This window comes from Monodon monoceros, unplaced genomic scaffold (assembly GCF_005190385.1).
Source record: "Monodon monoceros isolate NGI ecotype Baffin Bay Population unplaced genomic scaffold, NGI_Narwhal_1 Super_Scaffold_9, whole genome shotgun sequence".
NCBI classification, from domain to species: Eukaryota; Metazoa; Chordata; class Mammalia; order Artiodactyla; family Monodontidae; genus Monodon; species Monodon monoceros.
Window position 1 is genome coordinate 54,492,210 of NW_021703786.1, and position 17,176 is coordinate 54,509,385.

The 17,176-nt window shown below is 35.1% G+C and overlaps 1 protein-coding gene across 6 annotated transcripts in view; it reads left to right on the plus strand.

The window, feature by feature from the left end:
* The window catches only part of NF1 (neurofibromin 1), a 245,995-nt gene that overhangs the window by 138,346 nt on the left and 90,473 nt on the right, over positions 1 to 17,176 (plus strand). For all 6 annotated transcript variants that reach the window (XR_003792109.1, XM_029213370.1, XM_029213372.1 and 3 more), the window contains 6 exons: positions 9 to 71; positions 4,684 to 4,842; positions 5,380 to 5,477; positions 6,723 to 6,869; positions 9,229 to 9,375; positions 12,052 to 12,162. Coding sequence is in view for 5 of the 6 variants with exons in the window: in XM_029213370.1 (XP_029069203.1) it covers positions 9 to 71; positions 4,684 to 4,842; positions 5,380 to 5,477; positions 6,723 to 6,869; positions 9,229 to 9,375; positions 12,052 to 12,162 (725 nt within the window). In the remaining variant the exon portion in view is untranslated. The remainder of the gene's footprint in view (positions 1 to 8; positions 72 to 4,683; positions 4,843 to 5,379; positions 5,478 to 6,722; positions 6,870 to 9,228; positions 9,376 to 12,051; positions 12,163 to 17,176) is intronic.

Below are 17,176 nucleotides of genomic sequence, written 5' to 3' on the forward strand. Positions count from 1 at the left end.
TTCTGTAGGCAACTTGCCACTCCCTACTGAATAAAGCTACAGTAAAAGAAAAAAAGGAAAACAAAAAATCAGTAAGTTTGGAGAACTTTTTTTTAGCTGTTTCTTTCAAAGCAAAACAAAAATCTTTTGCTGTTTGTTAAGAACATCTTCACTTCAGCCTATTTGACCTTCACTGTAAAATCATTCTACTAATTCTGGCACAAAGTAGCTTTCATTTCAATTAACCCTGGAATTAAGTTACATTGAAACATTCTCTGTGTTCCTTTGGTTTGATTTATCCCAAAGGTATTTTGGGGGCATTTGTTGCATTGGATATCCCTGGTCTAATTTTATTATTTATTCTTTAAATTATAAATGAATGCCAAAGAAACTTAATTTCAAGGCCTTAGGAAATGCTGACTCTCTTCATTCTTGCTTCTTGTTTGCAGGTAATGTGAGTGACTTCTTTTCCTAGAGATGAAAGTTTTCCTTAATTGTTAGAAGTACATGGAAGGAAAGTGTCACTTTCTAATAAATCTTACCTAAAAGTAGCTAAAGTTTATTTTTTACTTCTTATATTTTTATCTAGACAGTCTCAGCCAGGATTTAGATAATTGTGCTTAGATTATAAAAATTCTAATGGTAAAACAAAACCACTTTTACCTTAGAGAAAATCATTATTAAACTATTGGGACTGAGAATTATAGTACTTCTGAAATAAAGGAAAAGTGAGTCCATATTTATAGAGAAACACCTTATTTGCAAACATGATATGCATATACTTACCTGCTTCTATGAACTTGCCCTAATTTAAAAGGAAGAAAATTATGGTAGTCATAATTATTTTCTTCCTGTGAGTGACATTTGTCCAAAATTCATTCATTTTAAATTTGCCATTATCTGTCAGTATGACTGATCTTTATCAGGCTCAGTACTACCTTTGTTCATACAATCCAAATAAATTTAGAGAAAGATGTAAAGAAAAGCTTTAGGAGTCACGTAGGTAGTTTACTTTAAAAGGTAAAATTTAGTGTATTCATCTGGTTTCATCTTTCATTTCTCATCTGAGCTTTACATATAATAAATTTCTATTTTAAATTCAGAACTAAATTAAAATTTAGAGACATGCTTTTATGTCCATTCTAGAGATTCCTTTTTGGATACGTTAAGTAAATTTGGTCAGCTGTGAGCAAACGGATTGGATTGGATGGCCATCTTACTTAATAAAAACATTTCTTTCTAATGCTTCAGCCTTCTATTTCTCAGCATATGTGGATTTAACATAATATACACCATCACTGTTGAAATTAATTTACTATTTCTAACACTCTTGTTTGGTGTTTTACTAATACCATTGTGTAGTATATCACATAAATTAAAATTCAGGCTTTCTCTTTTTCTCTAGAGCATGTTTTTTAGCCTTCCTAACATTGCTTTATTTATTAAGATTTTGTCTAAAATTGTTCCTTGAAATGTTTTTTTCTAGTGTTATTTTCAGATTTAAAAAAAAAATGTTTCTGGGTAACACTAAGTTTTGGAATGTATTTCTCAGCACAAGTGATATGAGGTCCTTGTGGAAACAAAGGAAATCTAATTGGCAATTTAAGATATTTTAGAACACATTCCAAAGTATGAAGACAGTATAGTTACTATAAATTTAAAATGTTGGTTTATGGAGTTGTTGGCTTAACAGAATCTACTGATCTAAAAAGCAAGTTAACTTTCTTTTGGGGTGTATGTACCATGGATTGTAATGTGTAAAATATGGAGAGAAGGTTCTGGCTTCTGGTATATAGCTGTGTAATCATATTATAGATAATTCTCTTTATCATACTCAAACATATACTGTAAATTAGATTTCCTTTGAGAAGTTGTCAACCTAACTCAGGTAATTAAGGATAGATGGGTTGTGATTCTCTTGATGATGTACAGTGTATGACTGCCTTTATTTGTAACCTGTAGTTCAGCTTTTATGGGGGGGTGGGCGGGGAGGTAAGTAAAGGGGACATTTGACTGATAATTGGTTTCAGCATTCAGACTGGCCCTACTTTGACCTTTTATGCAGAATGTCTTTTGGATACAAATTAGATTTTTGCAGATTAAAAATAAAAACAACTTGAGTATGTGTATATTATGAGGTAAAATTACACTGATGTTAATTTGTGGTGAAAGGAAAAGAAGTATTTTAATAAATTAACCATAAAATTTGTTGTTGAGCATTTTTATGGGTATTGATTGTTTTATCAGGTTTTAGTTCCAAAAATATACTGTTATTGGTGAGATACATAATTATATGATACATGAAACAATATGTGTTCTTGTAGTGTGGATACTTCTGAGTTTTGACATGAATTATTTTTGAAGATGTGGAAGTTAGTGAAGGTGTAGTACCTTTCATAATTTTTACAATATTCCGTTAGGGAAATAATTCACTCAGATATTCATGAAATTCTGAGATTGAGTTTAAATCAGGTATAAATGTGCATCACACTTTAAAAGCTTTTCTGTCCTAGAGAAAACCAGGAAATAGCTACTCTAAAAATGCATTTTAAAAGACTTCTCTGTGTGCATATAAGTAATTGATTTTTTTGAGACACTTTCCCAGCAGGTTAGTATTTTACAATTAACCAGTTCTTTGGAAACCAAACTCTTAACTTTTACTTCTTTAAAAACCATTTCAGGATTTTAATGGATTAAACTGAATATATGCGATTCTTTTAAAACAACCTATTTGCGATTATAAATATAAAGCAGTTTTTAATCCCGTTCCTTCTTGCTAACTCACTCCTTAAAGGCTTTAAAAATTTGTAGGTTTGTTGAGGTGTTTCTTATCTTTTAAGATTAAAATTTGTGAGTTCTAAAAGAAACAAGCAGTAGCAATGGTGGTCTGTGAACATTCTAAAATTTATGAAGAGTTTTGTCTGTGCGAAAGTAAACGTTCATTTTTCTGTTCCTACTCCCCGAAAGGTTAAACACTGAACTAGAGTAGTAAAAGCACTTGTGTTTTCTTCTTAATTCTGTTTCCAAAACTGTATTTCAGCTAAAAATAACTAAAACAGTATTTAGGTTTTAAAGCCATTCTTCTAAGACTGCTGTGTTTAGCCACCTTCACCAGTTTCCTCTTACTGAGGTGTAAGGTTGTCCTTCATGCAATAGCACTCCAAGTACTGTAACACCAAGAAAGCTTCCTGAGCTATGCAGTATACACGAAGGTGAGAATATATTAGTTATAACTCACCCCGTTATCACCTCTCAGAAAGATTTTCTCAGCTTAAAAAGTCATTCTCTAAAGTCTTATTTTTACTAACTTCCTATCATATATAGTTGAAAATTATTTTGAGATTTTAGGCAGTGAATAACAACACATTTAAAATGTATACCACATGAAGCACTGAAGGAAATAGAATGAAGTGAAATGATTCTTATTCTTTCCAGAGTTAATCTTGAGTCAGTCAGCCATGAGAATTCATGACAAGAAGTATTATTTTTTTGAGGCATTGTGAAGAAAACTAGAGCTATGTGAGATTCTGCATATAAATCCTGTTTTCTCATTTTCCCCCAGTAGCCTTTGAAATGCAGGTTTATCCTTGGAATCCCAGAACATTGAGTGGAGTACTGCGGCCTTGCCGTTAGTCAGCATGGCTTTCAGCAGCAGTTAGCCACGCTAAGCATGAATAGTTGTAGAGATTTAAATGTTATATGAGTGTTCTTTAAAAATAAATATGTGTGTTATCTGTAACAAATGTAAATTTCAGAAAACTATAATTTTCATGTGTTAATTTAAAACAGGACATGCTAGGAAAAGATGGGAGCTGAGCCAGCTTCATAGCACTTTCCCAGTCTAATTTACCTTCAAAGTGGAATGTTTTATAAAGAGAAAAAGAGAAAATAAATCCATTTAAAATGTTGAGCTCACATTGTTTTTCAGCGTGGGCAACGATTTCTTGTATCTTTAACTTTTTTTATTTGACAGAATTACAAATTGAGGTACACATAGGGGTTCTCTCTTTTGCTGGTGGGATCCTGTTTTCTTTTAGGTCCCCAAGAATTCCCATTCCTCCATGGTTTAAATAATAAGTAGGCCCTTATAAAGCATTCTGATGAAGAAAAAGAACTGGCAATAATGTTACTTGTAAGTAAGTTTTTTCTCTCGATAGGAATCAAAGAAAACTAAGTTTTGTTTTGTATATGGCAAGCATTTTGCTCAAGAAATTTAATTGTACCTGGTATACAGCAAAATGTAAGTATTTACCATTAGGTATTGGATGTTTCAGGTGTATGCTGTTGAAAACTTATTTAGCTTTGCCTTACAAGAGTTGACCACACTCTCATGTCTTGTAATCTTAGTAAAATATGATAATCTTTGTGTGAAAATTTGTTCTGCTTTCGTTGCTCATCAAATCTGCAGTATAAACAGTGATGATAAAATTAAGATCTTTTTTCAGATCTCTTCTACACAACTCATCTATGAGACTTCTCTCTTTTTCTTAGATGCCTTTATTGTGCTTTTAAATGATAGAGGGCAAGAATTGAGGATAAATTTTTGTTTACTGATGTTTTGGGAGTAGGAAAAATTAGGCATGTGTTGTTCACAAGGATTGGTCTTTCAGCATTTTTGTGCAAAGTTTGACTTTCAAGCCCTTTCTTCCCATTTCCTTGTTTTAACTCAAACCATATACTGAATTCTCAACTCCTTGTTTTTAGGTGGTTAGCCAGCGTTTCCCTCAGAACAGCATCGGTGCAGTGGGAAGTGCCATGTTTCTCAGATTTATCAATCCTGCCATTGTCTCACCATATGAAGCAGGGATTCTAGATAAAAAGCCACCACCTAGAATCGAAAGAGGCTTGAAGTTAATGTCAAAGGTGAAGAATCATTTTGATAATATAGCTATTCAAAATTTCTCTTCCATAAATTTTCAGTTTTTCGTATTCACTGTACTTTCTCTTAATTTTTGAAATGCCCTGTGGTTTTCACTTATATGCTTTTGTTTTATTTTTGTTTATATCACAAAGAAATTCATTAGACTGATACCGATGGACCTTATTATCATTTGAAAATATTTTAGCAAATGTCTTCTGAAGATGGTTTTCTATGTAATCATTATGGAAATTCTGAAATGGAAACCAAAATGTATACTATATGATTTTTAAATTAAAAAATACATTAAAATTTTAATTTGTATTTTATATATGTAAATATATACGTGTTTATATAATTATGTTCATATTTGGGAAAGCATAGAAACAAAACCAAGTATTTATTGAATGAGCAATAATTGATTTTTAACTACCAGTAGAAATTGTATCAGTGAGAAAATTAATATTTTTTAAAGAATATATGAATGTGTAGCTTTCATAAATAAACAATCAGATCCTTTATAACCCTATTTTATTGTTTAGGTACTTCAGAGTATTGCCAATCATGTCCTTTTCACAAAAGAAGAGCACATGCGGCCTTTTAATGATTTTGTGAAAAGCAACTTCGATGCAGCACGAAGGTGAGCAGCCTGATACTTAGCCAGTTGCTCTGTTTGAATCAAATATTTTCAATTTCACTCAAGTCTATGTACTTGATCTACATGAAGGTCCTGTGTAGGTTGTTTTCTTTTTTCTCTCTTGGTCAAGAACATAGTCTTATTTTATTCCACTATAAAAGACAGTAATGAAATAAAATGATATTCTTTATAATCTGGTAGTGATTTCCATATTTAAAAACCAGGAGGGGTTTTTGACATATCTCCTAAAATAAAGGATTTGAGTTTGACACAATATGGAGGAGAGGAAGAAGGAAAAAGATTTCTTTCAGTAAAAACTAAAACCAAACGGGTACAGATAATGCATTATAGTGTATAATCACAGGTTTTTTTGATGTTAGAATATTTTTGATACTTTAATTTGGATATGTATGTAAACTAAAAAGCTACTCTTTAAACCACGTGATGCAAATGCATAAGATTTTGTTCATGAGTAACTGGATAACTGTTGAAGTTTTATGATTTTAGAAAACTTGAGTTCTGCTAGGTTCCCATAACTAGCTAGTTGCTTCTCTTTCTCTGAGTTGCTGGTTTATCTGTAGAGTAGGTATAACACTATGTTTGCCTGTGAGTTGATTTTAGAGAAGCAAATGACATAACTTACGAGAAAGTGCTTTGTAAATGTAAGTTGACATCAAGAATTCTACTTTTCATACAGTGTGAATCTAATTGTTTTGGCTCACAGCCTAAGCTATACTTGTACAACACTCTCTTCCAGTTTTTCATTATAGTTCCTGCGAACTTCTGTCTAATTGGAGTTTAAAAGGTGTACTGTTGGACTGCAACTCACATTGGAAAGGAAGTGAATGTCAGCATAGGATTTATATTCTGGCAGATTGACTACCCATAGAAAGTTAAAAGAACAAAGGTTCTGATCCTGGCTTTGACCTAAGAGGCTGTACAGACCTTTGGGGAGGTCTTTTGTCTTGTCTGGACCTCCATTTCCTTATCTGTAAAGTACTGGCTTCTCTACAAAGTCTCATCTGTTTAAATTTCGTTGTCTGACCTCAGAGCCTGCTCTGAAGCTGTAACCAGGTATCAGAAATGGAAGACCAACTTTCTCCTTGTCTCTTCTTGTTTCGTTTAATGATAAAACCTCCATATTTGTAATAGCAGTAATTTCACAAAGTTACTTCACATAGATTTAATTCAAGCATAGATATGAGTATATCTGGTTTTTGAAATTCTCATAACTTTGCATTTTTGAAGGTTTTTCCTTGATATAGCATCCGATTGTCCTACAAGTGATGCAGTAAATCATAGTCTTTCCTTCATCAGTGATGGCAATGTGCTTGCTTTACATCGTCTGCTCTGGAACAATCAAGAGAAAATTGGCCAGTATCTTTCCAGCAACAGGTAAAATTTCCCTGTCATGGGGATATTGAAAAGTCTCAGCTTAAATTTTTTTTTTTTTTAGTATTTATTTATTTGTAATAAATTTTTGGCTGTGCTGGGTCTTAGTTGCAGCATGTGGGATCTTCGTTGGGGCATGTGGGATCTTTATTTGTGACATGCGGACTTCTTAGTTGCAGCATGCATGTGGGATCTAGTTCTCTGACCAGGGATCGAATCCGGGCCCACTGCACTGGGCATGTGGAGTCTTACCCACTGGGCCACCAGGGAAGGCCCAGTTTAAATTCATACCAATAAAATTATTGGTCATGAATGCTTTTTACTTTGCATCTTCTTAGATAAGAATTATGATTTGGAAAGAGAAATGTAGACTCTTTTTAAAAGTATATAGGCAACAGGTTAAGTCATATTAAATGATCAACCAACCTACATCAGTGCTACAGACTTTTTTAAAAATATTAAGCTAAGAGGGAATTAATCCTCTCGTGGTCCAGTGGTTAGGACTCGGCGCTTTCACTGGGTTTGATCCTTGGTGGGGGAACTAAGAATCCTACAAGCCGTGCGGCACAGCCAAAAAAAAAAAAAAAAAAATTAAGCTAAGAATTCACAAACTAGCCTTTTGGGTTTTTTCTGGTTTGCAAACATAATGTACAACAAGACATAGAGAAATTTAAATATACTAGAAGTTCAAGTGAGTATTGGCATCTGAATCTGAAGAGCAGCCTAATTCTTAGGAATTTAATAATTAAAACATTGCTATTCTATTGCAATCCTATGATAATCCCATTTGTGATACTCTAAGTATATGCAAATGGCTTTATATAGGCAATACTTAATAATTGAAAATTATTAATTTGGGAATTGTTTCATTTGCTGTTTTTAGTTAAAGTCTCTTGTAGCCTGAATCATTTGCTGTCCTTTCTAGTTATGTTTGTTTATAAAGGGCCCAAATTCCTATGTATGAGTTCTCTTACAAAGGTAAAATGAGTCCAGATTACTTTTAAATGGCAATAAAAATGGTTTGCTCATTCATGGGAAAAATAGAAGACCATAAAGCTAAGGCTAGCAACCAATTAGGAAATGGGAGTTTAAAAGAGAGAGCATTTTAATCCTTTAAGAGTTGTTAATGGCTTGAAGTAGACATGGGTATGACTAATATGTGCCTAAGATAGAAAGAGGAAGATGCTTTCTGTATCTGTGTGGCACTTCAACTGTGGAACTTTTAAATGCAAGCGTTCTTTTAAATGCATTTTTAAAGCACAAACTCTTATATAACTTACAATCATATTCATGTAGTTTAATACTAGAGAGTTTTTCTTCAATTTGGTTTTTTAAAAAAAGACACATTCCAAACATAAAAAGAAGTATAGACCATAATGTAACGGAGACCCATGTCTACCACCTAGCTTTAACATTATTTATTTTTCTGTAATTACTTCAGATCTTTATAACATTTTATTTCTTGGGGAAGAAAAGGTATTACTTCTCTCTTGTGTAACTGACAAGAAAAAGGGAATTACAGGTATAACATAGGTACATATAATATAGTTTTGTGTGGTTTAAAATTTTACAGCAGTGATACACTGAGTATAGTCTCTTCACACAATATTCTGTTTGAGATTTATCATTTATTTAACTTAGTATTTCATTGAATGACTATATCACAGTTTATTTTTGCACTTCCTAAATGATGGATATTTAGGGTTTCCTGTTTTTTATTATTTTAAATAGTGATGTAATAAATATTCTTCATGTTTGTCTCCTTGTGTATTACCTAAATGTGTAATTGCCGAGTTCTGGGGTATACCCAGCCTCAACTTTACTAGATATTGCCACATTGCTTTTCACAGTGTACATGCTTATTTACACTTTGACAGCACTGTGTGAGAGTACCTCTTTATACACATCCTCATCAAAATTGGCATCAGCAAACTTCATAATTTTTTTGCCAGTTTGATGTTTGTGAAATAATGTCGTTATCTTTAGTTTTAAACGTTTAATAGTTGTTGAAAATTCATATTTACCCTGATTAAGCAGAAATCTGATATCAGGGACAGTATGTCCACTTCCTAAAAAGTGGATCAGAATGTTATATTTACTTGCTGATTGCCCATTTAATGGTAATGGATTAATGCTAGAACAAAATCAGTTTTTATGTGAATTTTGTAGTTTGGGGAGTGGTCATATTTCTAAGACATCTCAGTGTAAACTTAAAACCCCTGAGCTCTTTTGGATTCTGTTTACAAATTAACAGGAACCACCAGCTGACAGTAAAAAGAAAAGCAGCCAGTGACAATCTAAAGAAATGTGTTCTGCTAAATGTGAACTGCTACCTTTTTCCTAAGTAGTTTGCTATATCTAGGGATCACAAAGCTGTTGGAAGGCGACCTTTTGATAAGATGGCAACGCTTCTTGCATACCTGGGTCCTCCAGAGCACAAACCTGTGGCAGATACACACTGGTCCAGCCTTAACCTTACCAGTTCAAAGTTTGAGGAATTTATGACTAGGTAAAGTATCACCTTGAAATGATGATTGCTTTCTTTTTCGATGAGATGCAAGGTTTACCACCAGGCCACTTGTTAGATATGCTTGTATATTTGATAGAGAATTACTAGGAAGGATGTACTTAATGACCACATTGCCATGTTTTGGAATCCCACTTTTCTCTTACCCTATATATTGTTGAAATATGCTTTGTTTCATAGTTGATTTTCTTATAAAAATAATAGCATCTTATTGAATAGTACTTTGTCATATTGTTTTGAGGTGTTTTTGCATTTAATAGTTAAAAGGGAGGGTAGATAACATTATTTTCATATTATAATTAGCGAAAACAGAGTTCAAAGTGAATAATTAATTTGCCTAAGATTCCATACCTGATTCATAGGTCCTTTTGTTCAAAGTGCAGAACTCTTTCTACTACACTGTAACATTTTTTAGAACCCTCCTGAAAATTAATGATACTAGCTTCTTTTAGATTGAGGCTCAGAAAATATAGTATACTTTAATATTGCTATAAAATTTCTGTAGACATTTGTTTTGAATCTCATTTAGATGGATTTAGTTTGGATCCTCATTGTTAGACATTCACCACTATGATGTTACAGTGAAGATAGTTTGCTGAATTCTTTAGTCTTTATAAAGTACCTTTCATACTACTTTACACTTAGTCACTTAGTGTTTCATAGTGAGTGTGGGTTAAGTGTTTTGTTCATGGTGTGTGCCAGAGGCAGAGAGAAAAAAGCAGAATATGACATTCTGAAGTTAATTCACATTAACGATTTGCACATAATGTCCCAGGCATTGTAAGTGCCTGGTATTAATCATATTACATACAGGCCATAGTTTTGTACACATGACTCCCATATTTTGATACTGTTAAAAGAATGTATGAATGTGTAACAATCTCCTTTCAAACGTAATTTTTATCTTTAGCTCTGTTACTTAATTTTTATCTTTTTAGCTCTGTTACGTTTTTCTGTGTAACAAATGTTTATTCCTATGTAATTAAAGGAATATTTTCCATACAAAATTTTCATGTTACCTAGCTGAAAATTGTGCAGTCCAAAAATGTAAAACTATTTTTTATGCAACATTACTAAGGACGTCCTTGCCATTTTTCCATCTTTCAGAGAAAACCTCTTTATTAGTCCTTTTACCTAAGACCCTACCTTCCTTACAAAACAACCTTCTGTCCTTTTGAACACTAAATGATGTAATATGTGTAAGGTACTTAGAACAATGTCTGGTGTATATATAAAGTGTTTAATAAATATTAGGTGATATTTTTGTTCTAAGTTCCCACTGATGCTGAGACTCACTTTTCTTTTAAAAAAAATGGAAATAGCTTTATAATGTTGTCAACCATAAAAATAAAAATTGTTAAATTATTCAAAACATAGAAATCTAAAAAAGAAAGTAAAAAGTTTTCAGTTATTTCATCCCTTAGAGATAATTTAGTTAACATTCGGCAGATAGCCTCCCAGTCATTTACCTATACACATGTGCGCCTATTTCCCTTATCAAGTGATATCTATGTTGTTTCCATTAATATTAAACAAATGCTGACCTGGCACAAGCAATATGATGAACGGAGGTAATACAGCCTCTCCTCCCACCCCCAAGACACATAGAAAAACTAGGTAAAAGAAAATGTATTTTAATAATAAAGTAGCACAGGGAGATCAGCTCGTTGCTTTGTGACAACCTAGAGGGGTGGGAGAGAGGCTCAAGAGGGAGGGGGATATGAGGATATATGTATATATATAGCTGATTCACTTTGTTGTACAGGAGAAACTAACACAACATTGTAAAGCAATTATACTCCAATAAAGATATTTTGAAAAATAATAAATGCATACATAGCTGGAAGAGAATTTTGGAGCAAATTACCTAGTATACAGTCAGTACAGAGAGATAAAGAAATGGAAAATATGAAAGAGTTTAAGAGATACAAGTGAGAATGAGAAGGTCCAGCATATCTAATAAATAGAGCTTAAAGAGAATAGTGAAGAGGTAATATATGAAAGACAACAAATGAGAGTTTTCCAGGGTTGTTGACTGACATAAATCTTCAGGTTAAAGACACACACTGAGTACTGAGCAGAATATATAAAAATTAAACCATGCCTTTTTTGGAAGTATATTTAAATATATATAAGAGTATAATTATAAAAGTGATATTCAGAATCAGGGAGATTAGAATGGACTTTTAATAAATTGTGTTGGTCCAACTATACCAGTAAGTAACCATCTGGGAAAAGATAACGCTATTTGTGAGGATAAATTCCTATAAAGAAGAACATGTGGGCCTTTCTCACTCATTCAGAATCAGTAAGCCAGGAGAGAAAAGGTTGATAAACTGAACTCTTAAAAAACAGACAAGTAAGTAAAAACTCAAAAGTTTATGTCTAGAAAGAAAAATGATTAAAAACAATTCTATGGTTAATATCCCTGTCCAGTAGTTTTCTTAGCATTATCCTAAGAACCACTGTTTGTGGTTCAAAGAACAACACCTTAAATTTTTTGGTACATGTTAACCACATTGCCCTTCAGAAAGCGTGTTGCTTTTAAAATATTTTGTTTCTTTGTATAATTTATCATTGGTGCAGTTGTGGATTTTTGTAGATATTCAGTGGACAATGTAAAGCCTATGAGTTACTCTGTTCTTTTTTTTCTTTCAGGCATCAAGTACATGAAAAAGAAGAGTTCAAAGCTTTGAAAACTTTGAGTATTTTCTACCAAGCTGGGACTTCCAAAGCTGGGAATCCTATATTTTATTATGTTGCACGGAGGTAAGAAACACTATGTTTTATCTTACCAGAGCTTTTAAAATGATATCAAATGTAGAGAGACAGGAAGTTTGGTTTTTCCCATTTGATTTTACTAGAATTGGAGACAAGCTTTTCTGGGAGAATGTAGCTGGGTAAACAGCCATCTTGTCCCTAAATGATGCTCAGTACATTAGAAATTGCTTTTCAGACTACCTGTTTCGTATTGGCTTCTCTTTGTTACATCAATTTTTTTATACCACGTTACAGTGAATTAATTACCAAGAGTAAAAAAAAATCACAACTTTTTATTTTCTGGTGTATTCTGATTAAATACTACCCATCACATGATACTCAGAAAGTTTTTTTTAAACGGAAAGAGTCTTAGAACTTTTAGTAATATGCTGTGTAAGACAACATCAGGGTGATTTAACAAATAATTCAGAGACACTATGGGAAATTTCTATAAAGATATGGCACAGGTGACAGCCTGAAAAATTGATTGTATTTGTTCATGCTGTCTTTCAGTCCAGGCTAGTTCCTAGAAAACCTTTCTGGCAGTGCTCCTCCTTCACAATAGGTATAATGCTTGCATTGCTTTCCCTGCCATTGTCTTTTCTTTCTTGCCTCATTCTGCCTTCCTTTTGAGAACTTGTCTGTGACGTTAGTCAGTTTTACTTCTTCTCATTTAGTGGGACATAAACTCATGGTAATTGAACCTTAGGGACAGTGTGATATAATAGAGAGACCACTGGCTTTGAAATCTCAAGGACTATGTTTACTCTTGTTCTGCTGTTCCACTAGGCTCTGGGAATTAATCTTTCTGAATTACCTCAATTTAACATAAATTGAGGAATTATGTCAGTAGACTTAATGGTCATGAATGGCAAAAAATTGGCAGTGTATTGGAAATAAATGGAGGTTGAGAAGTAGTGGCAGAGGAGTGAAAAAAGGAAGGTGGGAGGTGGGAAACTCAGTTAATTGGGTAATTCAGATAGCGTTAACACCAAGAAGTCCTAAGAACTGGGGTGTTAGGGAATCAAGAGGGCATAGAAACTTGCATTTATCCTTGGCCCTTCTCTTTAACAACTCTGAGTAACATCTCTTCACCTTCCCATGAAAGTCTTCTACCTTTTATCTCAGATGCTGTTTCTAAGTTGCCTAAGATGATTTTAATTTTCTTTTGCATTTGAGATGAACCGTATTTGTATTCCATCCCCAATCTTTAACACCACCAGTGTATTTTTTTTTTTTTTTTTTTTTTCCGGTACGCGGGCCTCTCACTGTTGCGGCCTCTCCCGTTGCGGAGCACAGGCTCCGGACGCGCAGGCTCAGCGGCCATGGCTCACGAGCCCAGCCGCTCCGCGGCATGTGGGATCTTCCCGGACCGGGGCACGAACCCGTGTCCCCTGCATCGGCAGGCGGACTCTCAACCACTGCGCCACCAGGGAAGCCTCACCAGTGTATTTTGATTTTCCCTATTTTGTCGAAGTAATTAACAGTGAGACATTGGTAAGAGAGGTAGATAGACATGTGTCTCTCCCCCGCCCCTTTAAATTCTTGTTAGTTTACAAGTCAGAAAGATTTCTGGAAAACCTCAAAGCTGAGTTTTTTCTTCAGGATCAGAGTGTAAGATTGTGTTCGTTCTCTGCAGTGGTCTGTACTATACAGGCCAAAAGGAAAGTAGCATGGGCCTGATGCAGACACCCTCTGTGGTATTAAATCAGTGGGATTTCCAAGAAACGTGTATAATATGGTGACTTGAGAGTGCTAAGGATTCCCGGCTCTGCTGCTTCTTAGATAAGTTAATTTTTACGAATCTGTTTCTTCATATGTTAAAGAGGGGGAGGTGCTTATAAAAACTATCCTGCCTACATCTCCCATAAAGTATTTTGTGACCTATAAAGTTCTGTGCAGAGTATATTTGAGGTTTTCTTTTTTGGTTGTTTTTGTTTTGGGATATGACTTTACTAATTTCAGACTTTCAGATGTTTCACTTTCTTACTTAGACCTACGAGAGTGCCTCCTGGCCTTCATTGTCACCTGATGTGAAGCTTCAGGTCCAGGACAGATAAGCGCGTAATAGCTCAGAGTAGAGAGAGGCCCAGTTCCTCCACTGTATACAAAAGCAGGGGAAGGTAGTAACTCAGCCAACTTTGTCGGAGAACACTTAGGTTTGACTTTTTGATGTTCCTTTGTTTTTGTGGCTTAGACTACCATGTATTAGTTTATGTCTTTTGAGCTGTGGATTCCAGTCTCCTTACAGATACTCCACAGACATTTCGCACTTGAAATGTCCAAAATTTAATTCAGTGTATATTCAAATCAACTTCTTCTTCACACCATATTCTCTTTCTCAGCAGCATCACCATCCCTTCTCACTCTAGAAACCCTAATCATTTAAAATTCTTCCCTCTTTCTTTTATCCTCCTCACTATCAATCACCATGTCTGATTTTAGTTGTGTGATCTAGGCTCATCAGTTAGGCTGTTTTAGTCAGGACCCTGTTATTACAAAGAAGGCATTCTTACTTTCTCAAGAAGATAGGCCTCAGGAAAAACATGAATTAGAGCAGGGCCTGCCCAGATGTAGACAGAACTTAGATGTCTGTCAGTCCTGGAACCAGCTTGCGCTAATTCTCTCTTGGCTTCACGTTCAAGTCTACCTCATAATTTTTCTCTTTCTGTATTTCTTCAGTTTTAGCCCCAGCTAGTCAGTCCTTCATTACCTCAACACTGCACACTTCAAATTCCAGAAGGAGAACATGTTCAGCTAAAAATACCTGTTTGGCAAAGCCCTTAATGCTATATGCTGGCCAGCCAGTAGATTTCTGGCTGCCCCTAAGTCAAGTACTTGTTCCTAGCCTAGCGGTCGTGTGATTCAGAATAACCTCCTAGTGCTATTCCTTTATCAGGGGCTTTCCTGTGTTTTATTTTTTTTTGAATTGAGTCTTAATGGTTTAATATTGGTTTTCGGTACTTTGGAAATGTCTTTTGAATTCATTTCCCTCCCACTGCCATTAGTGAGACTCTCTTACTAGCTTTAACCTGTACTAATGCAGCATTATTCTCCTACTCCCTAAACCCCACATAACTACTTCCAGGTCATCTTTTTATTTATTTATTTATTCATTCATTCATTCATTCATTCATTCATGGTTGCATTGGGTCTTCGTTGCTGCGCACAGGCTTTCTCTAGTTGCAGTGAGCAGGGGCTACTCTTCATTGTGGTGCGCAGGCTTCTCACTGCAGTGGCTTCTCGTTGCAGAGCACGGGCTCTAGGCGCACAGGCTTCAGTAGTTGTGGCACGCAGGCTTCGGTAGTTGTGGCTAGCGGGCTCTAGAGCCCAGGCTCAGTAGTTGTGGCACACGGGCTTAGTTGCTCCGTGGCATGTGGGATCTTCCTGGGCCAGGGCTTGAACCCGTGTCCCCTGCATTGACAGGCTACTTCCAGGTCATCTGAACGTTGCTTCTGGAGGCAGTTTCCAGTTCAGATCTAATCTTGTCTCTCTCCATTTGTTAAATAGAGTCCCCATATAAAGTCCAGGTTCATATAAAGTCAGGCATGCTGGGTGCTCCATAATTTTGACCTAATTTAGTTTCTAATCTTTTCCTGCTATTGCCTCCTATACACTTTTGCTCCTAGCCTGTAATAGTTAAAGTACCATAAATATAAGGACAGTTGTTGCAGCATTGTTTATAGTGGCAAAAAACTGAAAATAATATAACTGTGTATCAAAAGGAAATTGTTGAATAAATAATGATACATCTCTATTATGGAATAGTATGCAATGTGTTAAGTCTAGTTTGCTTGTTACAAGTGATAGAAATGAAATTTAAACTTGTGTGAACCAGGAAAGATATCAATTGCCACATGTACCCAAGAAGATCAAGAGACGGACTGGCTTCTTGCATGACTACATGCAGAGCTTTGAACAGTGTCATCTGGAGAACATCTGTCTTCTCTGTCTTGACTCTACTTTCTTTGTGTTGATTTTATTCCCAGGCAGCTCTTCCTAAGCTATAGCCAGTGATGGTTTGTGTTCTCCCAGCTTAACAACCCAGTGGAAAAACACTTCTTTCCCAGTAGTAACAGCAAAAGTACTTGTCTCATTGGCCTGAGTCACCTGCCAATTTCTGAGGCTTTCGCTATGGCAAGGGGAATGGAATTTCTTGGTTGTCTGTGCCCGAATTATGTGCCCATCCCTGAAGCTCAGTGGTGAAGCCAGCTTGAACTGCATGAACTAAAAGGGGTGGGGGGATGGGAGCAGGGCTTCCCAAAGGGAAATTGGACTGCCGATATCAGAATGAGGAAAAATGGATTCTGAGCAGGAGAAAGTAACAGAAATCCTCTAATGCACCTTTAAAAAGATCCGGAAGGATGGCTCTGACATTTATCACGCAAGGTGCAGAGGAATGTGGGTGTGTATGTGCACAGGCATACGGTATGTATAGACTGTGAAGTGTGTGAAAGTATACATATTAAACTGTTCACATTGCTTATCTCAGGGAGTGTGATTGGAGCAGGTAGAGGATCAATTATAGTATTTCTATTATATATCTCTGTTGTTTGACTTGTTGCCAGGAGCACATGTTATTTTTGTCAGAGTAATTGAAAATATAAAACCTGAAAGTACAATGAAGAGTTTTCCTCTTAGGAATAGTGTGATGCCTGGCAGTCGCTCTTTGGGTGTCAGTAGTAGCTAAAACTTACTGAGTGCTTTCTCTGCGTCAGGCAAACTGTGCATATTATATACTTTTTCACTTAACCCTTAAAGTAACCTGCTGAGCTATTATTATTACCAGTGATTGACTTGTGTGTAAACTGAAATTTAGAGAAATTGTTAGTCATTCACAAATGCAGGTATCAGTCAGAATGACCTGGGAAATTAAAGCAAGCAAATGTATATATCCCAAGGCCCTACCTGGGCTGCCAAATCAACATTTCAGGGTAGAGCCTAATCTGTATATCTAACAGACACCCCAAGTGATTCATTCATAGTCAGTTTATAACTGGTTTGTTTGGGAGTCTCACTGGTC